Here is a 24,120-nt window from a genome sequence, read left to right as displayed (position 1 = left end):
ATCTGGATTGGAAGCCTTCTCGCTAATTGTATGGTACACAAACCTTCTTGGGATCCTGCGCCACTTCTTGCACGTTACTCAAAAAAATGTGGCATTACTTGCACAGTGTTCATGCTTGTTTAAAATTTCATTCCACATACCAATGTAGTTCTACCCTTTTTCCAGCAAAAGTGAAACTTGGACAAATGAAAGGAGACTGGCTCTTGTCTACGCAAGCTTCTCTTTTCGGTGCAGGAGAACGCAAAAGGAATTATGGACCCAGAATAACAAGGCCAATGCTGAAAAGCCCTGCAGAGACCGGTAAAGGAAGAGTTCAGCCACTACCACCACAGAATGAAAAAACCCACTTAAAAATGTGACCATAACTCCCATATCAATACTAAATTAGGAATTTGAAATTTGGTGTACCATGGATTAATGAATGCAAAGTACAGGCAGGTATAAAATACACTTAGTACTTCAGCAACCCGTCATTTTTATTACAGTCACTTGTCTGCATGCCATTTTTTCATAGACAATCTTGGAAGCTCTTTAACTTCTCCCAGGGCTATAGCAACAGAGGCAAAAAGAACACAATTTATTCAGTTAAGGGTTCTCCTGATCTAGAAAAGCTTGTTACAATAATGTAGGAAAAAATCCTGTGATCTCTAATTTTCAATGAAGAGTTCACCAAGAGGTAATTTGTCCTCATTTCTCCACCCAGTTCCGTGACCTCTTCAACTCCAACTTTGACATTTGAAACATCCATTGAGCAAGGTTCAGTGAGTTAATGAAAAATAGCGCCAAACAACTTAGACGTTTGACATTTGCACCCCAAGTTACCAGAAGGTCATTTTAGTAATTCATAAAACCTACATGACCATACTCTGTCAGATGTTCATATGGGATGTGAGGTCTGCAAGTGGAAGAACTTCAGGTTATCTAGAAGTGTCTGCTATCCAAAATAATTAGATGGTTGCTGAAGATGGTTTTGGTCAGTAAACTATTGAAGTGTATTTTGCTTGTTGCGCCACAACATTCTAGTCTCCAGCATCTACTACAATGTTAAAAATACCCCCAAACTGATGTGTATTAAATGGTCACTGATGACATGCTACCCAGACTCGCACTGGGAGAATCAGTGTGATTCAAGAGTCAGTGCTCCGCTGGGACAAACTGAAGACACTGGTCACACTTTCCACAAAGACCGTTTTTAAGCTGTCCTGTAAACTCCATGGATTCAACTTATGAAGATGATCCTTGTCAAAATAAATTGTTTTTAAATTACAGTTTAATGCAATTTAAGATTCTGGGACCCCGATATGTTACCAGAAGTACAATAACAATCTTAGCACCTAAGCAGATCCGTGACTATTTTTCCTATGAGTTTGGAATTTTGAAAAACTCACAGTCACAAACTTTTCAAATTAAATTTGATGATTAATAAATTATTCATAGCAAACCACTGACCATAAAGACAATTCAGAGGTTTATACAGTCTAAAAAAATATGTGAACTTGACAAAAGGTTTTACAGTAATATGTCCTGCCAATATTTTTACAGATTAAAAAAGACCCTTATTCTACAGTGCCTTCAAATATTTTGTGAACTGTTTTACCAATTTGAGTGCAAAATATTTAGAATAACCTACTTTTTATATTTTGTTTTCCATCAGTTTAAGAATTCTGTATCCATTTTTGTAATGTCTTATTATAAGATTGCTTTTAAATTATGCTATTTTAAATGCTGTTAAAAGATGTTATGAAAAACTTCATAAAAATCTGACATTTCTTTTTAATAACGACTGAGACCTACAACCCCTTCTCAAGAGTCACTTTGATGACCTCTAACATCCTCTTACACACTCTGTAATTCAGCATTTCATCTTTGCTACAGGCCCAGGGACTTGTAAATACTTGTCTATGTGGGTGCTGAGGCCTGAGATTCAGGCTTTAACATTGACCAATCACTGAAACTGTAACAACAACTTATAGAAGAAAATCAGCTAAAGTCACCTCTCCTCTTTCAGAATAAGTTAAGAGGGAAAACAAATTTACTCTCCCATTCATCTTTGTTTTGTTTTCTTCCTTGTCGATCTCTGTTTTGGTGAGGGCAGCCTTTCTTCATTTTATTCAGCTAATATATGAATACTAGGATAGATTTTTATTAATCAAAAACCTTCACATATCTTAGCAGACTAAGTGAAAAACCTGTATAGCAAATTCACGCATTAAAAAGGGAAATAATTCCATCCATCACTCACACTAAGAATATTTTAGAATGAAGAACAGCATGTGAATGCGCACAGGTCAAGTAAAGATGATTTCCAAGCGTGAAAATTATTCTTGTCACTGGCAGCTGTTATGCGAGAAGTAATAAGGTCCAGAAGCCTTGCTGGGCACGACCGGTGATAAGAATATCCTTACGATCCATCTGCAGCCTCCGAGAGACCCAAAATGCCTCTGCAATCTTTTGTTCCATGCAAAAGTAAAAATTCAAAGCTTCAGGTTTCCAAACCAGGACATTGTGAGCGTCACCACAGCAGTAAGAAACTTTTCACAAACACCCCACCACGCAAGGGGTTCACAGAAGGGAAAGCAGCGAATGCTTTTCAGAACTGCAGAATTTCAAGATCACAGATTGTACAGTAAATGTGCACTTGCTCTGCCTGTTAATTTACTTGTTTTGTGGGGGAAGGAGTGTTAGGTTTGTAAAAACAAGCGAGTCATGAACAAGTCAAAATATTTCCAGTAAAATCTATTTTTGTCTGAATACACTGAGTTAACTGAAACCGAAACATTTTGCAGAAATGTACCACTTTCACTGACTTTGCAATGAATTAGTGCTAAAGGCTGTGCCACATTTCACTGAAATTCTTGGTTTCACCCTCCTTCATTTGGGATAGAACAGCCTCACTCCCAACTGTGGAAATTCTCACCTGACACTATTTTACATACATTCATTGGTACCCATCATTGAGGATCACCAAGCAATCTCCTTCCAGAGCTTGGCAGGGGAAGGGCTATTTGGCTGCCTGGTTTACAATGAGCAAATGGTGCATCTGCTCGGGATATCTCACGTGCTAGTTTTCAAATTTTTCGCCCACCAAAAGAGGGATGAGTGGTTTTATCCGAGTGCATTTGGATTCATTCTGGCCATCCGCCTTGGGCTTTTCTTGGATGAGCCCCAAGAACACAAAAAGGTGGTGTTTCAACAGGTAAATCACCCGATTTCAGCAGGCAAATCACCTGCTGCTGTTTCACTGTGAGTGGTATTAAGTCAGGTGTTGAATTAATGTGGGTAATTGCTGAGATAGATCTAAGTGCAGTTGAAGCAGAAAAGAGTTACACTACCTCTTCTTTGCTTGTCTTAATGACTTAAGAAGGCTTTAATGCCTTTTACTTACTCAATGATGCAGGTGAGCCATGACCCCCACCAAGATACAGGAAAAAATTCAGAAGCCAGAAAGCATCCTGGACCACCTATGTAGAGTCTTTTTGATTTCTAGCACATTACAAAGGTTGCCTCTCTGCAGAGAGTTGAGCTGGTTGCTGACTAAATGAAAACTGAATTAAAATAGAACTTCTTATGTTGACAAAAATAATCTGCGGTTTTTTTGCACTGTTCTTCCATCTAAGAGTTTCTCTTTTGTTTCTTCAATCCAGCTTCAGTTATGTTCTTAGTAACTTCTTTCTTTTAGCTAGTATTTTCCAGTGTTTCATTATCTTTCCTTTGCCTTTCTCTTAAGGCCTCTTTCCAGATCTTTGTTCAGCATCGCTGCTTGCCGTCCTCTCCTACTCCCCTTGACTGTCTGCACGCCGCATCTGTGTAGACGACTCTGGAGATAATTCTACCTGACAAAAGAAGAAACATCCACCTCTCTGGGGACAAAATACACTTTGAACTAGCTTCTCTACATTTTTAACGTATCTTTCACTGGTCCTTACACTGTTCATTATTGTAGGGCAATATAATGACTAGATACTTGGGAGTCTTCTTTGGGCAATGATCTGTCAAGGCACTGGCAGAACAGAACTGTAATACTTTATAAATCACTTGTTTATTGCTCAGCCTTGCAGCACTTTTAATTGTAATATTTAAAAAAGACATATTGATTCCATTGTTACTTATTTCTGTGGGACAGGACAAACAAATGCTATTGAGCACATTATACAGCTGTGGTGACTGAAATAACATTCTAGCTGAAGTAAACCAACAAAATTGCAGTGACAGTTTATGGCCAAAAAAGCACATGGGACTTTTGCTGTTGCAGTTTCTTCTGACAGATACATGTGACACTCTTCCAGAAGATACCCTTGCTTATCCTCAAGAGTCCCTCAACACCATTCATAGCAACAAGAACCTGGAAACAAGAGACCGAGTGGAGGAGCAAAGTGTAATATTGCTCTCTGCAGTACATTTGCTTGTGATTGTACATGCTAGCCCAGGTTAGATACCGCTACTCTGGAATTGCACTTAGGAAAATACTATTACAAGCCCTGAAGAATGGAAAAGCACTTCTACACTGCCTTTGTTACCTGTGCTGTGGTACAAGACCTGGAGCAAATGCTGTGCCCTGTCTTTGCTCCAGGTGTCAGACGGACTGCACAGGGTCCACAGCGGCTATCTCTGCACTCTCTGTGTGTTTGCACTACAGACCTCTTTAGCATGGTTTACACCACGCCTGTGACTTGTATGTCCAATGCACACAGTTGACCACACTGGTGGCACCACCCTATGCACTCTACCAGCTGCTATTCTGCATTTGTTGCAAACACGTTTCTTGCCACAGCTCTTCAGACGATCCTCTGAGAGGTGATGGCATCAGAAGGTTGACAGGGGGACAGTGCCTCCCAATCAGATGAACCCAGCAAAGTTATTAATCTGTGGGTTAATCTTGCCATTCTGGAGTGACTAGTGCTCCGAAACTGGCAGCGCGCAACATTCCCCAACATGGTTAGCATTGCTGTGAAGACAAAGCATGGTGCCACCAGCACAACGAAAGTGGTGAGCCATTCCACGCGGAGTGTCTGGGTCATGCAGGTCATCTGCAACACCCCTCGGCATAGAGTTGACTATTAGCACTGAAACAGCTCTGTGTGTAACACGCAGGTCTGGGCAGCCACCAGCTGAACTACCTTAGCCATGAGCACAAGTGCCGCTGTCAGGAGCCCCGCTGCCCCACGTAAGGCAAAAGGAATACTGTCACTCCAGATACCCAAGAGATGACCACTTTCATATTGTATCTCAGCACGCAAAAGAGATCTCCCCTGCTCCTGCCCGAGATACACATAAAACAGGTGATGAAGAAGCATCCTCCTAGGACAGACCAATTCCCACCTCCCTCAGAGCAGGGGAGGAAGAGACCGAGGAGAAAACAGATGGGACAGGGAATCCATCCACATTGCACAGAGGACTGGCTCCCAGCAGCTGACACGAACACTGGCACTTACTCTCTGACCCCTGTGGGTCAGACAGAGCTGGGAGGTCTTCTTCCCCACTACTTCATTGTTGGGAGAGTTAGGACTAGGTCCTGTTCACAGCAGGCCATGGTGATACTCCTGAGATACTCCCAAGTTCTTCTTTTACACTCCAAAAGCAGCACCTAAGTTAAGAGTAACAAAATGAAATGCACACAGTTCTTCTGCACAACTACTTTTTCAGGCTCTTCACCGATACAGATGAGAACTAGAGTATTCATTTATATTTGTCTTATATCTTCAAGGATTTATTAGCAACTCAAAGAGCCAAATCTTTCTATACTTAAAACCTGAGGCTCTCCAGAGGAAAAAATGGCAACAAACAAGGATGTTGAGTTACCAACCTAGCATGACTGAGCTTATTTCAAACTCTTTTACAACCCACAAGGACTAGATATGCATGCTTTTCTGCTTTTTATTCCCACTGCAGTTTTTCAGTGGTTTAAGCAAGGGAATACACAGTGTCAGCGTGTTCAGGGATGTCCTTTGAAAAATCATGGAAGCTGAATGGGAGAAAACAGTGGGAGGTAATCAGTGTGATCACGTTCTCTCTCCAGCTCGTTAGAACTACAAATCCATGCCTTTTGATACAATTTCCGTTGTACCATCATTCCAGCTTGGAATTATGAGCGGTTAATGCTATTTGGAAGGCTTAAAATTTGCTACCTCAAGTTGTTTGTGAAACAGCTTCTCCAAAAATAGTGCTCCAGGTGCAGGAAGGAGAAAGATAAAAGCAAATCTGCTCTGTCCTTCAAGACAGAAATAGTTAATGAAGGCAGCCTTGATCCTGATTTAGCACTGCAACTCACTCTATTTTACAGAAAATCAATCAGTACAGTCAGAAAGAGCTAGGAAAAAAAAAGGAAATATGAGAAGCATATGGACAAAGACCATTGGGAAGAACTGTCGTTTCTAGATCATTATGTCGGAGACATGTGGAACCCGAAATACTCTTTCACAGCAAATTCCAAATAGTCCATATTCAGAAGAATGCATGGAAGAAACAGGTAAGTAGCCACAAAAGCAAAGCTAGGAGCAAAATACCTATCTGATTACCCTTGGGATATGCGTGGAATTAAATTTTATGATTGACTTTCAAGATTTTCCCATACAGAATTCAAGCAGACTGACCTTCTTTCTGTCCTAACTCTTGTTATTTCCTGCTAGTTATCATAAAATAGCAGTATCCTTGGCATCATTTAAGGAGATTTCCTACTTCTTTCCACACACGCAAGAAAAGAACAAACAGTTTCTTCGGGGTTTAGTGACAATTAAGTGATGCGGCCGGCTCTACGGTGGCACATGCTTAAGTAGAAGTGTGTGACTGCTGTTCCCTTGGCGTTTGGAGCAGTCTTGTTTGCTTCATGCTTATCTTTGAAAGCAGGAACATCTTAAAATAAAAACTCAGTGGAGCCAGTAGGGAACTAGTTGGCAACGCGTCCCTTAAATGCTCTCTGGTTCTGCAAACATCTTGTGAGCCAGACTGCTCTTACTGAAGAAGACTATTTAGGTTCGTCAAGTTCGGTGTAATGTCCCGTTCATGTCCAAACACATGAAAACTTGTATCAAATACATGAAACTTACATCAAACACCAGCGCAGGCTGTCCTAAGTACAGTGTGTGTATTCACTTACGGGGGTGGGGGTTGATGTTTTTGGTTTTTAATCATCAGCCAAGAAGTTAGGAGTTTGAGGGAAAGAGACAGCAGCTCAGGTCCCAGCCCCTACAAAACACTGCACAATAAATGTGTCTCAACGGCCCAGGAGGGTGGGGAAATTATCTTACGCTGTTTCCTTTCCACCGAGTCCTGGCAGAAGGGCAGGCAGCGAGAGGAGACATGCGCGTGCTCACAGAGCTTCACAACAAGGAGATTCTCGCTGCAGAGCAGATTACGGAATTGAAAGGAAATAGAAGTTCTTGTCTTTAACTAGAGAGCATGAATCTGTGACCTGCTGGCTTATGCGTCTGCAGAATGAACGCAAAACAAGTGTCCACGTTAAAAAAAAGTCTACCTACAAGCAATGTACTCAAAATGGTTTAACTCTTCATTTTCATCTAAAAAACTAAGCCTTTTTAAACAAACTTGAAGATGCCAATCCAAGGCTTCAACCTGGTTAAACCTGGAGAACTAACTACGTGATTTAATAGCCCCCTCTGCCTTCAAGAAATAATTATTTATCTTGTCGTGTTTATGTGCTTTCTGTTATCGAACTCTCCAAACCTCCCACTACTGTTCTCATTCTGACGCGCAGGTCCAGAGAAACTGGTACAATCCTTCTGATTGTATTTCTAGCTTTTATTCCCGCTCATCCCATCTTCTACTTCTTACAGAAACAATCCTATCATCAATTTGCAGCATCTGCATTATCAGAACGGTCAGGTCCTGTTTAAATGTCAGACATACACCTGGAGAGCACTCAACAAGTCAAAACGCGGTGACGATCAGCCTATTACGCAGTTGTACTGCTCCAGGATCTGTACTGGCTCCCATTAGGTTTGCAAATGAGATTTTGACTGCTTTGACTTACAATACAGGGTAGGTAAGTGCACATTAACGGTGGAAAATATACTGCACAGATAGCAGCACCACTGCAGCAAACACACACACTATCAAATAACCATCGCACAATTTGTCACTGACCCTGTCACTGTACCCGTACTTCCGTTCAGCAGCACTACCCGTGTTCCACCCAGAGCCACCCGTGCAGCACAGTCCCGTTCTGTGTTGTACAGCGCGGCCGCTCGCCTTGCACAGAGGTGAAGCGGTGCTCCCTGTGCTGCTCCTCCAAACCAGTCACAGGGATCTGAAGGAGCAGCGAAGAGGAATTCCCAGTGACAGCACCCTTGTATCTCCCCAGGGAAGGGTCAGAGCACAACAGAGGTGCTGCACATGCAGGGTCAGCGGAGTACTATGGACCTCACAAGGAAAAGAAACACTCTTGTCCCGCAGAAGTTGCCAAGTCAGGAGAGGACCGCTTGCCACTCTGTGCCACTGCACGTGATTAGATACCCCCGATTTGAACAGCCAGATTTTCTGCTAAGGATCGGGACAACCAAGAATCAGGTCACACATGTTGACGCTAATTTTACAACTGCAGCGCCAACAGATGCGAGTGCTCGGATCGGGAACCTCTTCCTTCCTCCTTCTGTCAAGCTAGATTTGCCGATCCCCTGGCAGCAATGCCACTTCTACCACTTCTTGGAAAGAGGGCGCATGTACCACTTGTATATTCACCAAGACCCTCATCATCAAGGGGGTATGAATAATCCCAAATGCTGGACAAAGCGGCCACACGCAAGTACGTACGTAGATACATCATGTACCCAAAAACACAGCTTGGATTTTGTCCTATACAGTCTTTTACAGATTAAAAGTATCAGGTGAGAAGACTGTATTTAAACTCCCATTTTAAAGCCAGCTACTGCTTTGCGCCCTTCACCCACTACTTTCGATACCTTCTGCAAAAGCAGCTGGCCCACCGGGCCCTCCTTTGTCAGGAGGAACGCGCTCCTTACGCTCGAGCCACCCAGGGAAAGCAACAGCCCCCAGAGAAGGGTCCGGATGCCTCGAATTCACCTTTCTGGAAAAACGAACTGCCATTCGGCCATGGGACGCGGGCTTTTAACGGCCAGATAAAAAAAAACAAACAAACAACCAAAAAGTGCGTTTTAAAGAAGTTCTGTACTCTGAGGAAAGACCAACGGCGCAAGGCGGCGAGCCCCTCTCCCCAGGCAGTGAGGGGGAGAGCCGCGTCCCCGCAGGAGCCAGGGACCGCTCAGGCCGCGGCCGGCTGTCAGCCCGCCCGAGCGGGGCCGGGGGCCGGCGCGACCCCGCCGCAAGGCCCGCCCGGGGGCGGACGAGCGGGAGAGCCCGCGCCGCGGCGGGGGTCTCGGGAAAGTTGAGGGGGGAGAACGGGGAAAATCAACAAATTAAATCCAAAGCCTCCTCCTGAAGGCGGACGCATGTGGCGCAATCCGCTTCCCTGCGGCGGGCGGCCCGCCCGCCCCGCTGCTCGGCCCCCGCCCCTCCGCGCCCCGACGGCCCGCCCGCAGCGCGGCCCCCGCTGCCCCGGGCGGCCCGGCCCGGCCCCGCACGCCGCCCCCGCTCACCTGCCGCCCCCGGCGCGGCCCTGCTCACCTCATGGCCCGGCTCCGCGGGCGCCGCCCGCTCCCCCAGCGCCGGGCCGGGGAGAGCAGCGGCAGCGGCGACTCCTCCCGTCCCCGCGGCGGTGCCCGGCCCCGGGGAGACGCCTGGCGGCGGGCGGGCCGGAGGAGGGCCGGGCCGGGCCGAGGGGCGGGCGGGACGCGCCCCCTCCCCGCTTCCTCCCCGCCCCGCCGGGAAGAGCAGGGCCGAGCCCGGCCGAGCCGGGCGGGGGAAGCATTAAGAGAGAAGCACCTCAAGGCAGCGGGGGTTTCCTGCGCCGACACCGTCTCGGGGTCTTGTCGCAGACTGGCGCCCTGGCAGGCTGAGGGGAGCGGGGGTGTCGTGTCCTGCCGTGGGGCGTCTTCGGGGAGGTGCTTCCACCTGCTCCGTGACTGCCATTTCCACTCTGGGAAACTGGGATCGGTCCAGCTGAGCCCGCTCTGCTCCGGGCTAAGCACACCCGGTTGCTCCACTCCGGCTTCCTATGGCAAGTTCTCCACCTTTAACCCTTTCTGTGGCCCTGTGCGGGACCCTTCCCAACTCTTCCGTGTCTCCCTGGGGCTGGGGAAGACCACAGCTGGGCTCGGTCCTGCAGGTGTGGGCCTCCAGCAAGTGCTGAACAGAGCGGCATCACGGCATCCCTTGGCCTGTCGCCTGTGCTCTTGCTGACACAAGCTGGGACATGGTTTGCCTTCACGGCTGCGAGGGGCATTGCTGTCCGGCCGCGCGGCTTGCAGGCCACCAGGCCCCCTGGACCCGTCCCAGCTGGCCAAAGTCCAGCTTGGTCTGGGGCCCTGCTTTTAGGGAAGGTTGGACCAATGACCAAGGACACAGAGATCCTGTCCAACCTAGGCAGACCTTTCAGTGATCCTGTGATCCAGTGGGTTGTGTTTGGGGAAAAGGTAGATAACTCAAGTATTATGTCAGCTCTGTTTGTAACAAATGCATTTGATCTATTAATTACCATTAATTAAAATGGTAATGGTTGGCCTGCTGGTGTTTTCCCATTAAATAATCTTTTAGATGTACTCTGTAACCCATCATATGTATGAGTACTTTCTGATGTGATTGTCTTAAAAAAAGCCATGTTTAAAGTAGATATAATTTCAATTGCCAAAGAATGATTGAATCACAATTCCTATTGAGTCAAATTACACTGTTAGGTTATTTTTAACAGTATATGTTGTCTCAGCAGCAGCTGAAGGATCCAACTAGGACTCTGACAGTTAAAAGTAATCTTTCTGGGGTAGTTTCAAGCATTATTGCAGCAGCTTCTCAGCCAGACTTTTTGCCAGAAATCATGAACCCCACAGCGGTCAGCAGCATTGGGTTTGCCACTACCACGGCTGCTACTGCTCGCTGTCAAGTTAGTTAAACTGCTGTTTTGGTTTGGCCTGGATAAATGCCAGGTGCCCACCAAAACTGCTCTGTCACTCTGTCTCATCTGGACAGGGAAGAGGAAATATGATGAAAGGCTCGAGGGTCGAGACAAGGACAGGGAGAGATCACTCACCAATTACTGTCATGGACAAAACAGACTGAACTTGGGGAGAAAAGGGAGTTTAATTCATCACCAATCAAATCAGAGTAGGATAGTGAGAAATAAAACCAGAAATTAAAACACCTTCCCCCCACCCCTCCCTTCTTTCTGGGCTCAACTTCACTCCCATTTCTCTTCCTCCTCCCCCCGAGCAGCGCAGAGGGACGGGGAATGGAGGTTGCGGTCAGTTCATCACACGTTGTCTCTGCCGCTCCTTCCTCCTCAGGGGAGGACTCCTCACATTCTTCCCCTGCTCCAGCGTGAAGGTCCCTCTCACGGGAGACAGTTCTCCACAAACTTCTCCAACATGAGTCCTTCCCACAGGCTGCAGCTCTTCATGAACTGCCCCAACGTGGGTCCCTTCCATGGGGTGCAGTCCTTCAGGAACAGGCTGCTCCATCGTGGGTCCCTGACGCGGTCACAAGCCCTGCCAGCAAACTTGCTCCGGCATGGGCTCCTCTCTCCACTGGCCTGCAGGTCCAGCATGGGCTCCCCACGGGGTCACAGGCTCCTTCAGGCATCCACCTGCTCTGGCGTGGGATCCCTTCCGTGGGCTACAGAGGGACAACCTGCCTCACCATGGTCTGCATCACGAGCTGCAAGGGAAGACTCTCTGCTCCAGTGTCTCGAGCACCTCCTCCCACTCCTTCTTCACTGACCTTGGTGTCTGCAGATTTGTTTCTCATCTTCTCACTCCTCTCTCTAACTGCCATCTCCCCACAGTTTTTTTCTTCCCTGCTAAAACATGTTATCACAGAGGCACTACCACCATCGGTGATTGGCTTGGCCTTGGCCACCAGCGAGTCTGTCTTAGAGCTGGATGGTGTTGGCTTTATCAGACATGGGGGAAGCTTCTCACAGCTTCTCACAGAAGCCACCCCTACTGCCCCCCGGCTACGAAAACCTTGCCATGCAAACCCATAACAACTGCCAGTGACAATATATGTATGCTAACATTATCGTATTAATAACCAAGGCCTGGGCAACTTGAGAGGGCCAAATGTTTGTGGTGGGGCTGAGGAAGAGGAGTGAGGTGACATGAGGCAGTTTGTAACTACGATAACACTGCAGTAAAGCAGCACCACAGCTAGACCACTGCAAGGCACTCCAGGCCATTCCCAGCTCCTGGTTTGTACCAGTAAAGCAATCCTGGCAGTGTCAAACCACGCTGAAATAGTTTCACTCTTTCGCTATGGTAGATGTTGTCCCACTAATCTGGAGGTGTCACCTGCAGGAGGGCAGGACAGGAACCCTCGCAGCTTTGTGAGCACTATGGGGCTGTTGCTGTGTACTGCTGCTGCTGAAGTAACACAGCTTCTGTGGGCTCCCAAGGCTGCAGCCGTTACAGACGGACAAGGTGAGGTGCGTGTTTAACACATGCACATAAGCGAGCGAACAAACGCTTTCACAGGTGTGCTCTTTTTACCCGTTCTCTCCCCAGCTCTTTGAAACCCGTGATTTCTGCCAGCAGCAAGCCAGCCGTCAATCTTCGTCCCAACAAAATGCTCCCGGTCTGTCAGTGTGCAACACTGAGGTACCAGCTCAACTCCTCCATGCTACGAGTGGTCCCTTGGACACAGTTCGGTGCCAAAATGAACTTTGTGTCCAGTTTCTGATGGTTCTGGGAGAAAGCGCCCAGAAACCTGCATCCTGGGTCCAGCACACTGATGTGTTAAGAGTTGCTTATCATCTGAAAAGATGGTTGTATTTTTCCTCCAATCTCATTGAAAGAGCAGGCTGAAACAGCTCTGCTGAACTTTTTGAAAGGGTTCAGCCCAGGGCTGAGAGATGGTGTGGAAACACTCAGCAGTTAGAAAGCCCGGAAACCCACCATGCCCAGAGAAGTTGTGGATGCCCCATCACTCTAAGCCTCTAAGGCCAGGTTGGAGGGGGCTTTGAGCAACCTGGTCTAGTAGAAGGTGTCCCTGCCCATGGCAGGGGCATTGGAACTAGATGATCTTTAAAGGTGCCTTCTGACCCAAACCATTCTGTGATCCTACAAACTTAGTGCAGACTATATTGGGTGGCCCTATGTGTTAGCTCTTCGTGTTATGAGGAGATTTCACAAAAGGTTGATGCCTTTGGGGTTCATCAGCAGAGGGAAGTGCAGACGGCTGTCACTAGTGCAGGGTGTGCAACATGCAATAGGTGACATCAGTGTCTTCCTACGTGTCCCCACAGCGGGATTGCTGTGGGCTGTCCTGCCCTCCAGTGCCTGCAGCCTCAGCTCCCTGTGTTCCCCTCTCCGCACCCCTTGCACACCCACTCGAGGGATGCTGCTGTGGCTGAGCAGGGAGCGGGAGCTGCAGACCCCCGGGCCTCCCCTGGGCCACTGTGGGTGCAGAGCTGGCCACCCTGTGGCCTTACCCACCGGCTGGGGACAGCTGCTGCTGGGGACACAGACAGAGAAAGGGGATTTGGAGGGGTGGGGAGGGCATCAGGAGGGGTCCCTGTGGGGAGACATGGTGCTCACGCCCGGGCTCCCCCAGCCACCCGCATGCCACCCCAAGCCCCCCTGCCAGCAGCAAGGCCGTGCCACAGAGCCTGTGTGTCCACCAGCATCACCGCAGACAGGTGACAGCTACGCCTTACCCCATATCCCTCCTCCCCTCCTGACTCTTGCTCAGTTTTCCGCTTCTCCGGTGACAGACAGGATACGAGGGGTCCCCTCCTCTGCCCACTGGCCCACGTCTGGGGCCAAATTCCAGCACAGGGCTGTTAACGGAAAACTGCCAGTGCAGGGCTGCATGGCCCTGTAAAAACATCACCTGTTACTGCAAACTCTACCACAATACACAACGCTTGAGTTGTATCTATACATTCTAATGAAGTAAGAATGTAGGGCATACAAGTCATTATTTTTTATAGTAATTCAAGAACACATAATAAAGCCACAACCTATTTACACAGAATAATTCAACACTTCAAGTAAATTTTCTAGCGATCAAACACAAAGCAGGAGTGTCAAAAACTAAAATGTTCCAGGTGACCATCTTCCTCTTGTAACGTTCTAAAACCAAATATTGAAGACAGCGTTTGTTTGGTGCTTTTCAGGAATGATCCGTAGCAGCCCTCTAGGTTATGCTAAGGCTCCTATAAATACATGAGAAAACAATAATTCAGTAATGAAGAATCCTTAAAACTGACATACAGTGTTCCAAAAATGAGCTGAAACATTTACAATTCTCATTAACTATGTCACAAAGCCTTTCTATTTTGCAGATAAAATTAGCCTGAAGTCACTTACCTGATTTACCTGAAGTCATGACAGGAGTCTCCATCATCATGGGAAAAAAAACAACGCACAATCTTGGTCCTACTAAAACTGAGGTAAACCTCCCACTGACTTCAATGCCTAAACCAAGGCGTTTCATTTCAAGCCTTCAATTCCAGCCACGTGCACAAAAACAAATTCTTCTTAGAAACTTAGACAGATGTAGTGAGCACCAACTACCTTAATTTCATACATGTAACACATTTTGCTGGATGCTACGATGAATCAATCAGAAATGAAAAAAACAAGCATACTTTGTTGAACTACTGTCAACTTAGCAAACAGAGGAGGAGTTTACAGGGGAATATTCCAGCTTTGAAAAGCATCCATGGGTATGTGTCTGTCTACAGTCTGTACTATGTGACTCCAGACACTCAGTTTTAACACATTTGTACTACATCAAACTCCTGAGCGGATTTTTTAGTGGTTATATCTCATTACTTCTGATTTTCAACTACCTACAGAGAGATGTAAATAGCTGACCCCTTGCCAGGGCGCTTTTCCACGTGAGCAGCAGCTGCCCTGATTGTCACCGGCCGTCCTAGCCCGGAATGGAGGGAAGGCAAGGTCGGCCTGTGGAGCCACACATATAAGGCATCCAGTGAAAAGTCTGGATGTCCCTTTTGAGGGTGTGAGATGTGGAGCAGGTACTTGTCTCTTCAGGTGTCATTCCTGACATTCCACTCTCAGACTGGGATCTGGCTTCTGGGTTAGCACACATCTCCTCTGACCTGCAGAGAGGAGGTAGCACAAAGCAGTCTGGACAAGGCAGGACTTATTCCAGAGGCGCAGCCAGCAAGGAAACGGTGTTGCTGCGGTAGAGTGCGGGTGTGCTTTTAAGAAGGGGAATGCCCCACTTGTGGAGCTGGCCTGTGAACAGACAGATACCTGTGACAGTACAAGCACATTTTGTCAGTCACGTCTGGTACTGCTTCCAGTGAACCAGCAGGAGAGGACGATTACAAAAAAAACTGAGGCTCCAGCTCCTCATCAGTGCTTCGTGAGTCAGGAGGCTGGGGAGGATTTCACATTGGCAGAAATTCCCACTGGCAGATAACTCTGAACCTGAAGAGCTTCAGGAACAACTGCCTTTGCACTTTTACCTGCTGAGGTGTCCACCCAAGGTTGTCAGGAAAGGAGAGACTAACATGAGTGAAAAGAAATTTATCTAAGTGCTGTAGCAGCTACCTTTCAAAACAGGGAAAGTAAGGAAATTCTGTGCTAAGAATGTTATCAAAGCACTTGCAAAGGTTATTAGGATGCTCTCAATGCCCTTCTCATGACCTTCTAGCACAGGGTGTGGGACAGCATTACTTCCTAACTGCAGACGTCACAGGTTTTTGATGGATTGGATTGTGCAGAAGGGGATAGAATTTCACTGCCATTCATTGCATTAGTAACCTCTCTCTTGATTTTTACAGCCTGAAATCAGCAATGTCAGCATATGAAAAACATGCTATAATGCTCTACTGTTTCTTAGGTTCATCCTTCGGCATGGCTAGGGCACAATACTTGCAAATATATAGGAACTCATTTCTTTCAGCTAAGCCATTCATCTCCACTTACTTGATGATTTGCCTGCTTGCTATTCATTTTCCAAATCCTCTGTTCCTGCTTGATCTGATTCTTCTAGTTGGAAAGAGTTGCGACGCGAAGGCTGTTCCTCAGCAACAGGTTGGTCAGTCCCTTCTTCCTCTGTGACCGGCTGGTCAGCAGCGTCTGTCTCACTGGCCGCCTGGGGTGCTGCATCTGTTGGCCTGGGTTCTTCAGCAGGTGCCTCTGTCTGATCAGACAGAGGTTTACGGCTAAATGCATCTAAGCGGTTTTCAACCACTGTACAAATCAAGGCTGAAAGAGAGAAAGCCACCATTATAAAACACAGAGGAAAACCCCCATAATTTGAGATTATTTTATATATGACTGACCTATAACTTCTTAAACAGAGAAAAAACCCTGAAATAACGCTAAAAATGAATGAATACTTGAATGACAAAAACCATCCCTGCTGCTGTAGCCTAGTTCCAGCCAAATGAGTGGTTTACACTGAAAGCAGTTATTTGAAAGGGTTCACCTGAATCGTTTTGTTCATCTCCTCTCAGTTGTTCCTCACTTCCAGAGCAGGTCACCCCACCAGGAGCAAGAACTAGCCAGGCTGCACACAGCATGATGGTTTTGAAAATGGGAAATACTGGAACTATGGCAGTCATCAAAAGATGTTCTCTTTCTGAAAAGCAGCTGTAAAGCACTTATTCTTTACTATTTTTGCTGTTTAGCCTTCATAAATTTCTCTAAACATTATGTTTTAATACAGTAAAAAAAAAAACCACAAAAGCCATGGGTACTTGGAGCTCTTGCTAATATGACACCTGCTACCTCAGCCCACAATGACCCTGTGAATGTAATGTTTGTTTTGACTGGGGAAAAAACAATTAAGAACATCCAAGAGCTCAGATTACATTCCAGGATTTGGTAACTTACAGTCAAGCATTATCCTCCCCAGAACCTTCCTCTCTAGCGTTTCTTCCACTTCTGTCATCAGCCACGGAAGAAATTCTGTCTCAATATCTGTAAGCATTTAGCAGGGAGAAAGAAAGAAAAAAATGTGGTTTTACTAAGGATAAGCAACAGGATCTTGAGGCTGTTTTTCATTTGCTACGATCATTCAGGGATGTACATCCCTGCCAAAAGACTCTTGCTTTTCAAGGACCAGATGAAATCCCTCAGGTGTTGCTGGGTTTCTTATCTCCTGCCTCTCTTACTGAGGTTCCTCATTATTATGGACCCAGACCAAAGTCCTCTCAGCTGCTGGGATTTTCAAAGAGCTCTGGCATCCTTGAAGGGCGATCACAGAAGAGATACACAGTAGTGTTATAGGGAGATGAAAATAACTACCCTGAACAAGTCAGAAGAATAACATTTCCTGCCTTACTTTCCAAAGACATCTGGCTTCTGGTCTGCTGAAAGCATTTGTTCCCTCTGACTAAAGAGCTCTTGCTTACCCATGTATTTCTCAAATCGTGATCTTTGTAGACCGTGTTCCCAAAGCCTGCCCCGTCTGCAAAACATGCTCAGTTTCTGCATTTGCCCCATGACTCACTCTGGGGAGAGCGTATCCATTCCCAAGCTGTGGTCTGGGCACCTGTGCAGGGCCTGGGGAAGCGGGGTGAAGCAAGGTAGCCTATAAGAAATCCTGCTGATTCTAAAAGCTTGGAAGTCACTGATGTACAACTCCAAAGTTATTTTCAGGGCCTAATTACAATTAACTAATTTCTCCATTGCTCTGATAATCATTAACAAAGATTCAGAAAGACATACAGATTTCTTTGCCTGTCCTATCAAAATACATTTACCTCAGTTTAGATCTCTCTCTCTGCTCTACCAATCCTAACCATCCACTTCTTTCTCTCCAATTCAAAAGCCACTCTTCTCATTGTAACACTGTCAGCTCTTGCTTATTCTTGACTACTTGTACAGGTGACTAATAATGTTTGTTTCAAAAATTTGAGTTTGGAAACTATCTTTTCAGCCACAAATGTAAAAATATGAAGTCTTCTGACATTATTCTAAATCATAGGACAATAAGCTATGTTTTATGGTTGTTTTGACTTTTGCGTTACTCAGTTCACATATTAAAAAAAAAATACAAACCTCTTTCTATAGGGTCATAAAAAAACCCACTCTCATGAAGATTGTTGAAGACAGAAGGAATGAGATCAGCCAGGTAACGCTGAGCGAATGCCCGAGCTGCGATTTTCTCAGTGGTCTCTTTCTGTTTCTGCAGCATTTGCATGTGCTGGCGTCTGCGACGTTCCTGTCAAGACAATATTGCATGTAAAACTTCCAGGCCCTCAGCTGTTACTCCTTCGATCTAGACTTTGAAGAATGATGACAGTGTGAGAGTCATAAATAGCAAAGATAATCAAGGGTACCAATACTAACGGCCTCTAGCTTTCACAAAAATTTCTCATGTGAACAAGTGCTTGAAAGCCAGCTTGTACTCCATCTATGGAGTACTAAAATCCACAAGGACTAGAGATAAACAGGTTCCTTTGGTATACCTTCTCTGGTTTTGGCAAGTCTGTAAAATAAGGGCCTTGTAGCTGGCCAGACGAAACCCTTCTCTGATACCTTAGTGTGCACTGATCTCATGACCCTCTGCTTTATTACCGCAGATAAAGCCTTGGAATGAGATGAAGTTGGGTCAGGATTTCCTGAACTTTTCATCTTTCCAATTTTATATCCTATTTCATATAAGAAAAGATTAAAACTCAAAATGCACCCAGGAAAACATTAAAAAACACAAATATATAAGGCTGATGAATAGTAAATAATTAAGACTCATCCTTTCTATTTATTCCTATTTACTAGATAGTACTAATACAGCTTAATACTTGGAGATCTTGAAAGGTGCATGTGCTCATGCAGTAGTGCATGCATTGGATGTGAAAGTCTAGGAGATGCCTCTCACTTTCAAGCACTGTGACCATTCATTCAGCAGTTATTCTAATGAAAAGGCTTGAGGAACAGGTCCACCAGGTACAGAGGAAAATGCTGGGGTTTGGCCTCTCAATCAGGTGTCCGAGTATACCAGGTCACTGGAGCATGACCGCTCCAGACAAACAGAACAGCACGGTGCTGGTGCATGAGAGCAAATGGCAGAGTGCAGCTGAATGGCACCAAAATGCTTTGAGGAGTATCAGACTTGACAGTACCCTTTTAGGCACATCCAGCTTATTCCACAGCTTGTCTTTCAGTACCAGAAATGGTTTGCTCTTTTCTGACGAGCAGACAGGCCTGTTTTGCTCTGAGGAAGTCCTACCTTCTCTTCTCTGTATCGCCTGTCCTGCTCTTCCAGGCGCTGCACTTCAGCAAGCTCTGCATTACGCAGCTCTGTATAGGCACGCTGACGTGCCCACAGCTGGGCCAGCTCTTCTTCCTCCATGACTTCCAGCAAAGCTTGCTCAACCGTTTTCCCAATCAACACTTCCAGGATCGGCTTGACTTCAACATCAAAGTCAAACAACTAAAGATGGGAGTCAGGGAAACAGAGATAAACGACCCTTAAATCACAATCACTCTCACCACCTTGGCAATGAGAACAGGAGGATGAACAAGCCCTTGTGCTGAAGGCAGGGCTGGGAAGTGCAGGTGGGGGGCCGGTGCCAGCTAAGGCAAGAAGCATGAATGCAGCTGGGGGCTAAGTGATGAGTGGGCTGGAGTGAGGCATCGCACGCCCTACCACAGCCACTGCAGGGCCTGCCAGGGAGAAGCAGAGTACTCACCTGGACCCTATTTGTGCTCACCTCTGTGTTCCCAACCCCTTCTCGGGCTGGGCACCATTTCTACATTTCTCAATATTGTAGTTCTTAGCTGAAAGCAGCAGAACAGGTGCATACAGAGACACACCTTCCTTAATTTTGCATTTAACCTCAAAGCAGACATTGGAGAAATTTGGGGGGGATGTTCTGTGAGGGTAAGTTTCTTTCTGTTTCTGCCTCAATTTTGCATCAGAAACATGTTTTGTATGAGAGACATGTTTTGACAGCATTTGCGCACCTGACTTTGCTTCATACCTCTCCTTCTTCTATTTGTGTGGCCACATCTTTTCCCGTTTTGGCTGGTATGAAGAGTGGAGTGGGTGGTCTGTCCAAAAATGCATCTGTTTGACACTCTGTATCAACCTCTATTACTCGGTCACTAATCTCTTCCAAATATAGTTCTAGAAACAAAAGGAATGCTCTAAGTTGGATTCTTTTTCTTTAAACTCTCAACTATTTTTGATGACTCTACAAGGTGAATTATATTCAAAGAGTGCAATAAAATGTCTTCTATAAAGTTAAAAAACAAAAAGGACACCTCAGCTTAAAACACAGATCGGTTTGCTGCATAGGCCATCTGATGCCACGTTTGCTGTTACATCTGGTGCACTTCTTGGAAGTGATTTCTGACAGGTCAGTTCACTTCGTAGGTTTAAAAAGTCAGAGTCTAGACCGTTTCAGCCCACCTTGCAGAATAAACAGTTCTTGGTAGAGTCAGCAGGATAGGACAATTTCAAAAAGGGATAACGATTGCCTATCTACTAACGAGTAATTTTGAAAACATACATTTTTCACCGTTGTATGTGGCAAAACAGAACACTGGATCTGTTGGGTTTGAAGAATGATATTGTACTTCTGGCCCCACCAGAAACGGCTTTGATGTAACCACATATCTATAACAGCATGTGCTTGATTTGAATTATAATTGTCTGCCTCCTACTGCAGAGATAAATAGCCTGGCTCAGAAAATAAGGTCTGTGGGGTACTTAAAATTATCTGCACTAATCAGTGGGAAGGATACGAGACCACGACTTTCACAATAGATAGCCTCCTTCTGCGTAGAACAGCATTTGAATGGTGAAAAGCCGCTGTGTGCATTGGCGGTAGTGTAGGGGAGTCAGCGCGGCTGGGGCAGAGGGAACGTTCAGAAACCAAAGACCGTGTCTGATTAGCATGTAACGCAGCTGTTTTCCCAGTCAGTCCAATCTGACATGATTTTCAGAGGGCACAGCAATACATGACACTCACCTTAACTACCCCACTGGGAAATTTTGTTTTTCTTACAAATAAACCTGTTCTCCCACAAACAGGTCGGTTTTCCATTGCAAATTAGGGTGTGTCCTCGAATTTTTAATAGTGGTCTTATTCTATTCTATGTGAGTGCACTCATAAGCAAAATGTTTAAAACTCCCGTTTTAAGCATCTAAAATCTTCTCTGATGATAGTGGAAAAGGAAAGAATAAATAAAGAAGCCTTGAGTAATGTTCAAGCATGTACACTGAAAACCAAGAAACAGAGCCTCTGGGAAAATGCCACTAATTAGCCAAGTTTATTAAATATAACTGAAAATAAGAAGTTATAATGGAAAGGACTAGAGAACCTCCGATTCTAGAATTCTATGATTCTTGAATTCTATGTGATTCTACCAACTGCATCATCGATTTAGTAAGCGAATACAGATCAGCAAGTTGGGTCTTTTTCAGATGAATTTTTTAAAAATTCAGCCTTTTACCTGTCTGCACATGAACGTGCTCTCTGCCTTCCACAGGCTCGGGTGTTCGTGGTTGCAGTTGCTCTTTTAAGCGCTTTCTAGCCAGTGCTCTTTTCCGTGCTTCCTTCTGCCTTTGAATCTCCAGGGGATCAGGTTGGGTACTCTAAGCAGGGATGAAGGGGAAAAAACCCCCACGAAACAGAATACAGTTTGTACTTGGCAATTATACTAATTTCTTTCTACAGGAAAATGAAGGTTGTTCTTTGATTTTAATGCTACAAATCCAGCATTTCGGACTTGCTTTTCTGGGTCCCGACCCTAAATTTTCAGTTACCTTAAAGACTGTAAGGAATGAAACTAATAAAGTATGCTAGCTGCCTACAGGCACATACTAATGGCATCTCATGCTAAGAGCCATCAGTTGCTATTTAGAAGCGGGTATTATCTACAGAACTTTGCTTTGTGAGATAAAGTATATTAAAATGGCATGTTCTTGCTGACAAGTGAGAGTTTCTAGGTAAAGCTTTAAGAAGATCAAATGGACTTAAGTCCAGTTATCATATTATCAAGAGAATTGTTTGCTAGATAAAAATTATAGGTTCTTTATTGCTGATAAAGCTAAAGAAACCCATACTAACTTTTAAACTCAGTACTGTGTTCGTGGATTGAAACGAACATCGCTTTTGAACTTCTTAAACGGGACATATGTATGTGAAAGTCACTCTAACAAACATCTACTGAACAATACAAAGTTATTTCCACAAAGCAGCTGTTAAACATACAGACTGCTCTGAATTCTCATATGATCGACCTGTCTACATAGAAATATTCCCTGAAAATAAAGTATCACTAGAACATTTACTACTGTATCAGGACAAATAAAATACTTTTGCCTCCACACAAGCAGCTTTTGCATACAGCTGGCCCATCTAGCACTGCTTCCGTAGTAAAGCAAGCCCAAGCCCACCCCAAGAGCTGCTGTTCTCACTGATGACACCTGCGGATGCATATGGTAAGAAATCGTGACTGGTGCTCAGTATCATTACATTAAAGAAATGGGGGGGGCGGGGGGAGGCGGGAATCAAGTTCTTAACGCGAAAAAAATAATCAGAGCCACAGAAGTTCACGGGAAGCAAAGTGCTTTAAAGCAAGGGTGAAAACACTTGCGTGCCAGTTGAACGGAGGGCCCGTCCCCACCTGAAATTTCAGCAGACTTACAGCTCCCGTGGTTGCAGTTATGAAGGAGGAAGCGTTTCCCTGCACCCCCCGCCCCCCCCTCCCGTTACCCCGTTACACGGAACGTACCCGAGGCGCGGCCCGCGGGCCGTACATGCTGCCGCGCACCACCCTCCGGTCGTGCATCAGGTTGGCGAAGCGAGCGGGCTCCTCCGGGCTGCAACGCGAAGCACAGGGCGCCGCGGTCACAGGGCTGCGGCCCCGGGACAGGCCGGGAGGGCGCCGGAGGGGCGAGGGGTTCCCCTCCCCCGGGGAGGGCGGCGGGGGAGCCGGGCTGAGGGAGCGGGGGCGGAGGGCGGGAGCGGGCGGCGGGGCTGGCAGCACTCACGGCTTCGCGGCGTCCGGCGGCGCTCGGTACTTCGGGCGGGCGGGCAGGGCGCGGGGCCGGCTGCAGTAGCTGTAGGGGACGGCGGGGCCCATCGCCGCCGCCGCCACCTCCGGGTAGGGGCCGCGCAGCATGGCGGGGGTCCGGGCGGGGAGCGGCGGGGCCGGCCCGCAGCGGCCGGGCGGCTCGGTGAGGGAGCTGCAACGGCCGCCCGCGCGGCGGCAACCGTCTCCGGGGCAACGCGGGGCGGGGCGGGCGGCAGTCAGTCCGTCCGTCAGTCCCGTCCCTGTAACCAAGGTGATGGAATTAGTTAATCTTAAAGCACGAACAGTGCTGCTATGTCCTGCCCATCTGGACATTAGGTCTGGGAACAGAGGGTTTAGTCCCTAGGTAATCATTAATGTTAAACAGTAATGGTGAAGGGGGATTTTTGATAGAAATAGCGTTAGCAAATAGTTGCAGGTGTATTTGTGGTACCTATCTATTGTGTGAATTAACTGAAGCAAAAAGTCATACATCTCCCCCCAAAGAAGTTAGTGTTAATTAAAACTAGCAGGTGCCTAGAACTGGTCAAGACGACCCGTGCCGCAGGGACAAGAGCCAGAAGAGGACTGAGTTTGCGCAGAAACTGTGGTGAAGAGGATAAGCCTTCATCGTGGGACCCCCGACGACCACCACTAGGAGGCACTGCACAAGCGCGGGTGGGAGGAGTGTATGAAAATGGGCTGATTTGGCTATGAAAGGAAGGGCTTATGTAATCAGATGAATATGTATATTTTGATCTATATAAACTGCACGGAAAGGGTATGGGGTATGCACGTTCGGTGGAATTATCCGCCGTGCATCAGGCGTCGCAATAAAGAATGCCTGTCTTTTAACACTACATTGGTGTTACGAGGTTTTATTCCCGGATTTTCGGTGACAGTTTCTGGCGACCCAGATGGGACCCTGCTTGTGAATACCGATGGATCCGCGGGATCACGGGACCTCCAGCCGGCATGGAGGGATTCTTGAGGAGAACCTCTGATCCCCGGACCAAAGGATTCCAAGTAAGTCCCCTGGAATTTAATTAAGGTATTCTTTAGGTATAATATACGCCTGCTTGTAAATCGC

At 46.4% G+C, this 24,120-nt stretch overlaps 2 protein-coding genes across 3 annotated transcripts in view; both read right to left on the bottom strand.

Annotated features, from left to right (window-relative positions):
- The window catches only part of PLAGL1 (PLAG1 like zinc finger 1), a 55,877-nt gene extending 46,188 nt beyond the window's left edge, over positions 1-9,689 (bottom strand). The window contains exon 1 of one of the 2 annotated variants that reach the window (XM_075413891.1): positions 9,570-9,689. The gene's annotated coding sequence lies outside the window, so the exon portion shown is untranslated. The remainder of the gene's footprint in view (positions 1-9,569) is intronic. The other variant, XM_075413890.1, reaches the window with a different exon arrangement.
- A 1,572-nt stretch (positions 9,690-11,261) lies between these two features.
- On the bottom strand, positions 11,262-23,211 carry RSPH3 (radial spoke head 3). The gene is made up of 9 exons (XM_075413888.1): positions 23,011-23,211; positions 22,752-22,839; positions 21,468-21,609; positions 19,991-20,136; positions 19,237-19,440; positions 18,066-18,228; positions 16,896-16,982; positions 15,984-16,265; positions 11,262-14,236 (listed from the first exon to the last, which is right to left on the bottom strand). Exons 1-8 carry the CDS (start codon positions 23,139-23,141, stop codon positions 16,003-16,005), a joined length of 1,224 nt encoding a protein of 407 aa, XP_075270003.1. The 5' UTR covers positions 23,142-23,211; the 3' UTR covers positions 11,262-14,236; positions 15,984-16,002.
- Positions 23,212-24,120: the final 909 nt, after the last annotated feature.

Source organism: Opisthocomus hoazin, chromosome 2, assembly GCF_030867145.1.
Source record: "Opisthocomus hoazin isolate bOpiHoa1 chromosome 2, bOpiHoa1.hap1, whole genome shotgun sequence".
Classification (NCBI taxonomy): Eukaryota; Metazoa; Chordata; class Aves; order Opisthocomiformes; family Opisthocomidae; genus Opisthocomus; species Opisthocomus hoazin.
This window is presented reverse-complemented; position numbering and strand designations above follow the sequence as displayed.

Coding starts and splice junctions, on each gene's coding strand:
- RSPH3 (XM_075413888.1), bottom strand. CDS start 23,141: ATGCTGCGCGGCCCCTACCCGGAGGTGGCGGCGGCGGCGATGGGCCCC. Junction 21,610..22,751: donor GCCCGCGGGCCGCGCCTCGG/GTACGTTCCGTG, acceptor ATCCCTGCTTAG/AGTACCCAACCTGATCCCCT. Junction 16,983..18,065: donor TTATGACCCTATAGAAAGAG/GTTTGTATTTTT, acceptor AAATGCTTACAG/ATATTGAGACAGAATTTCTT.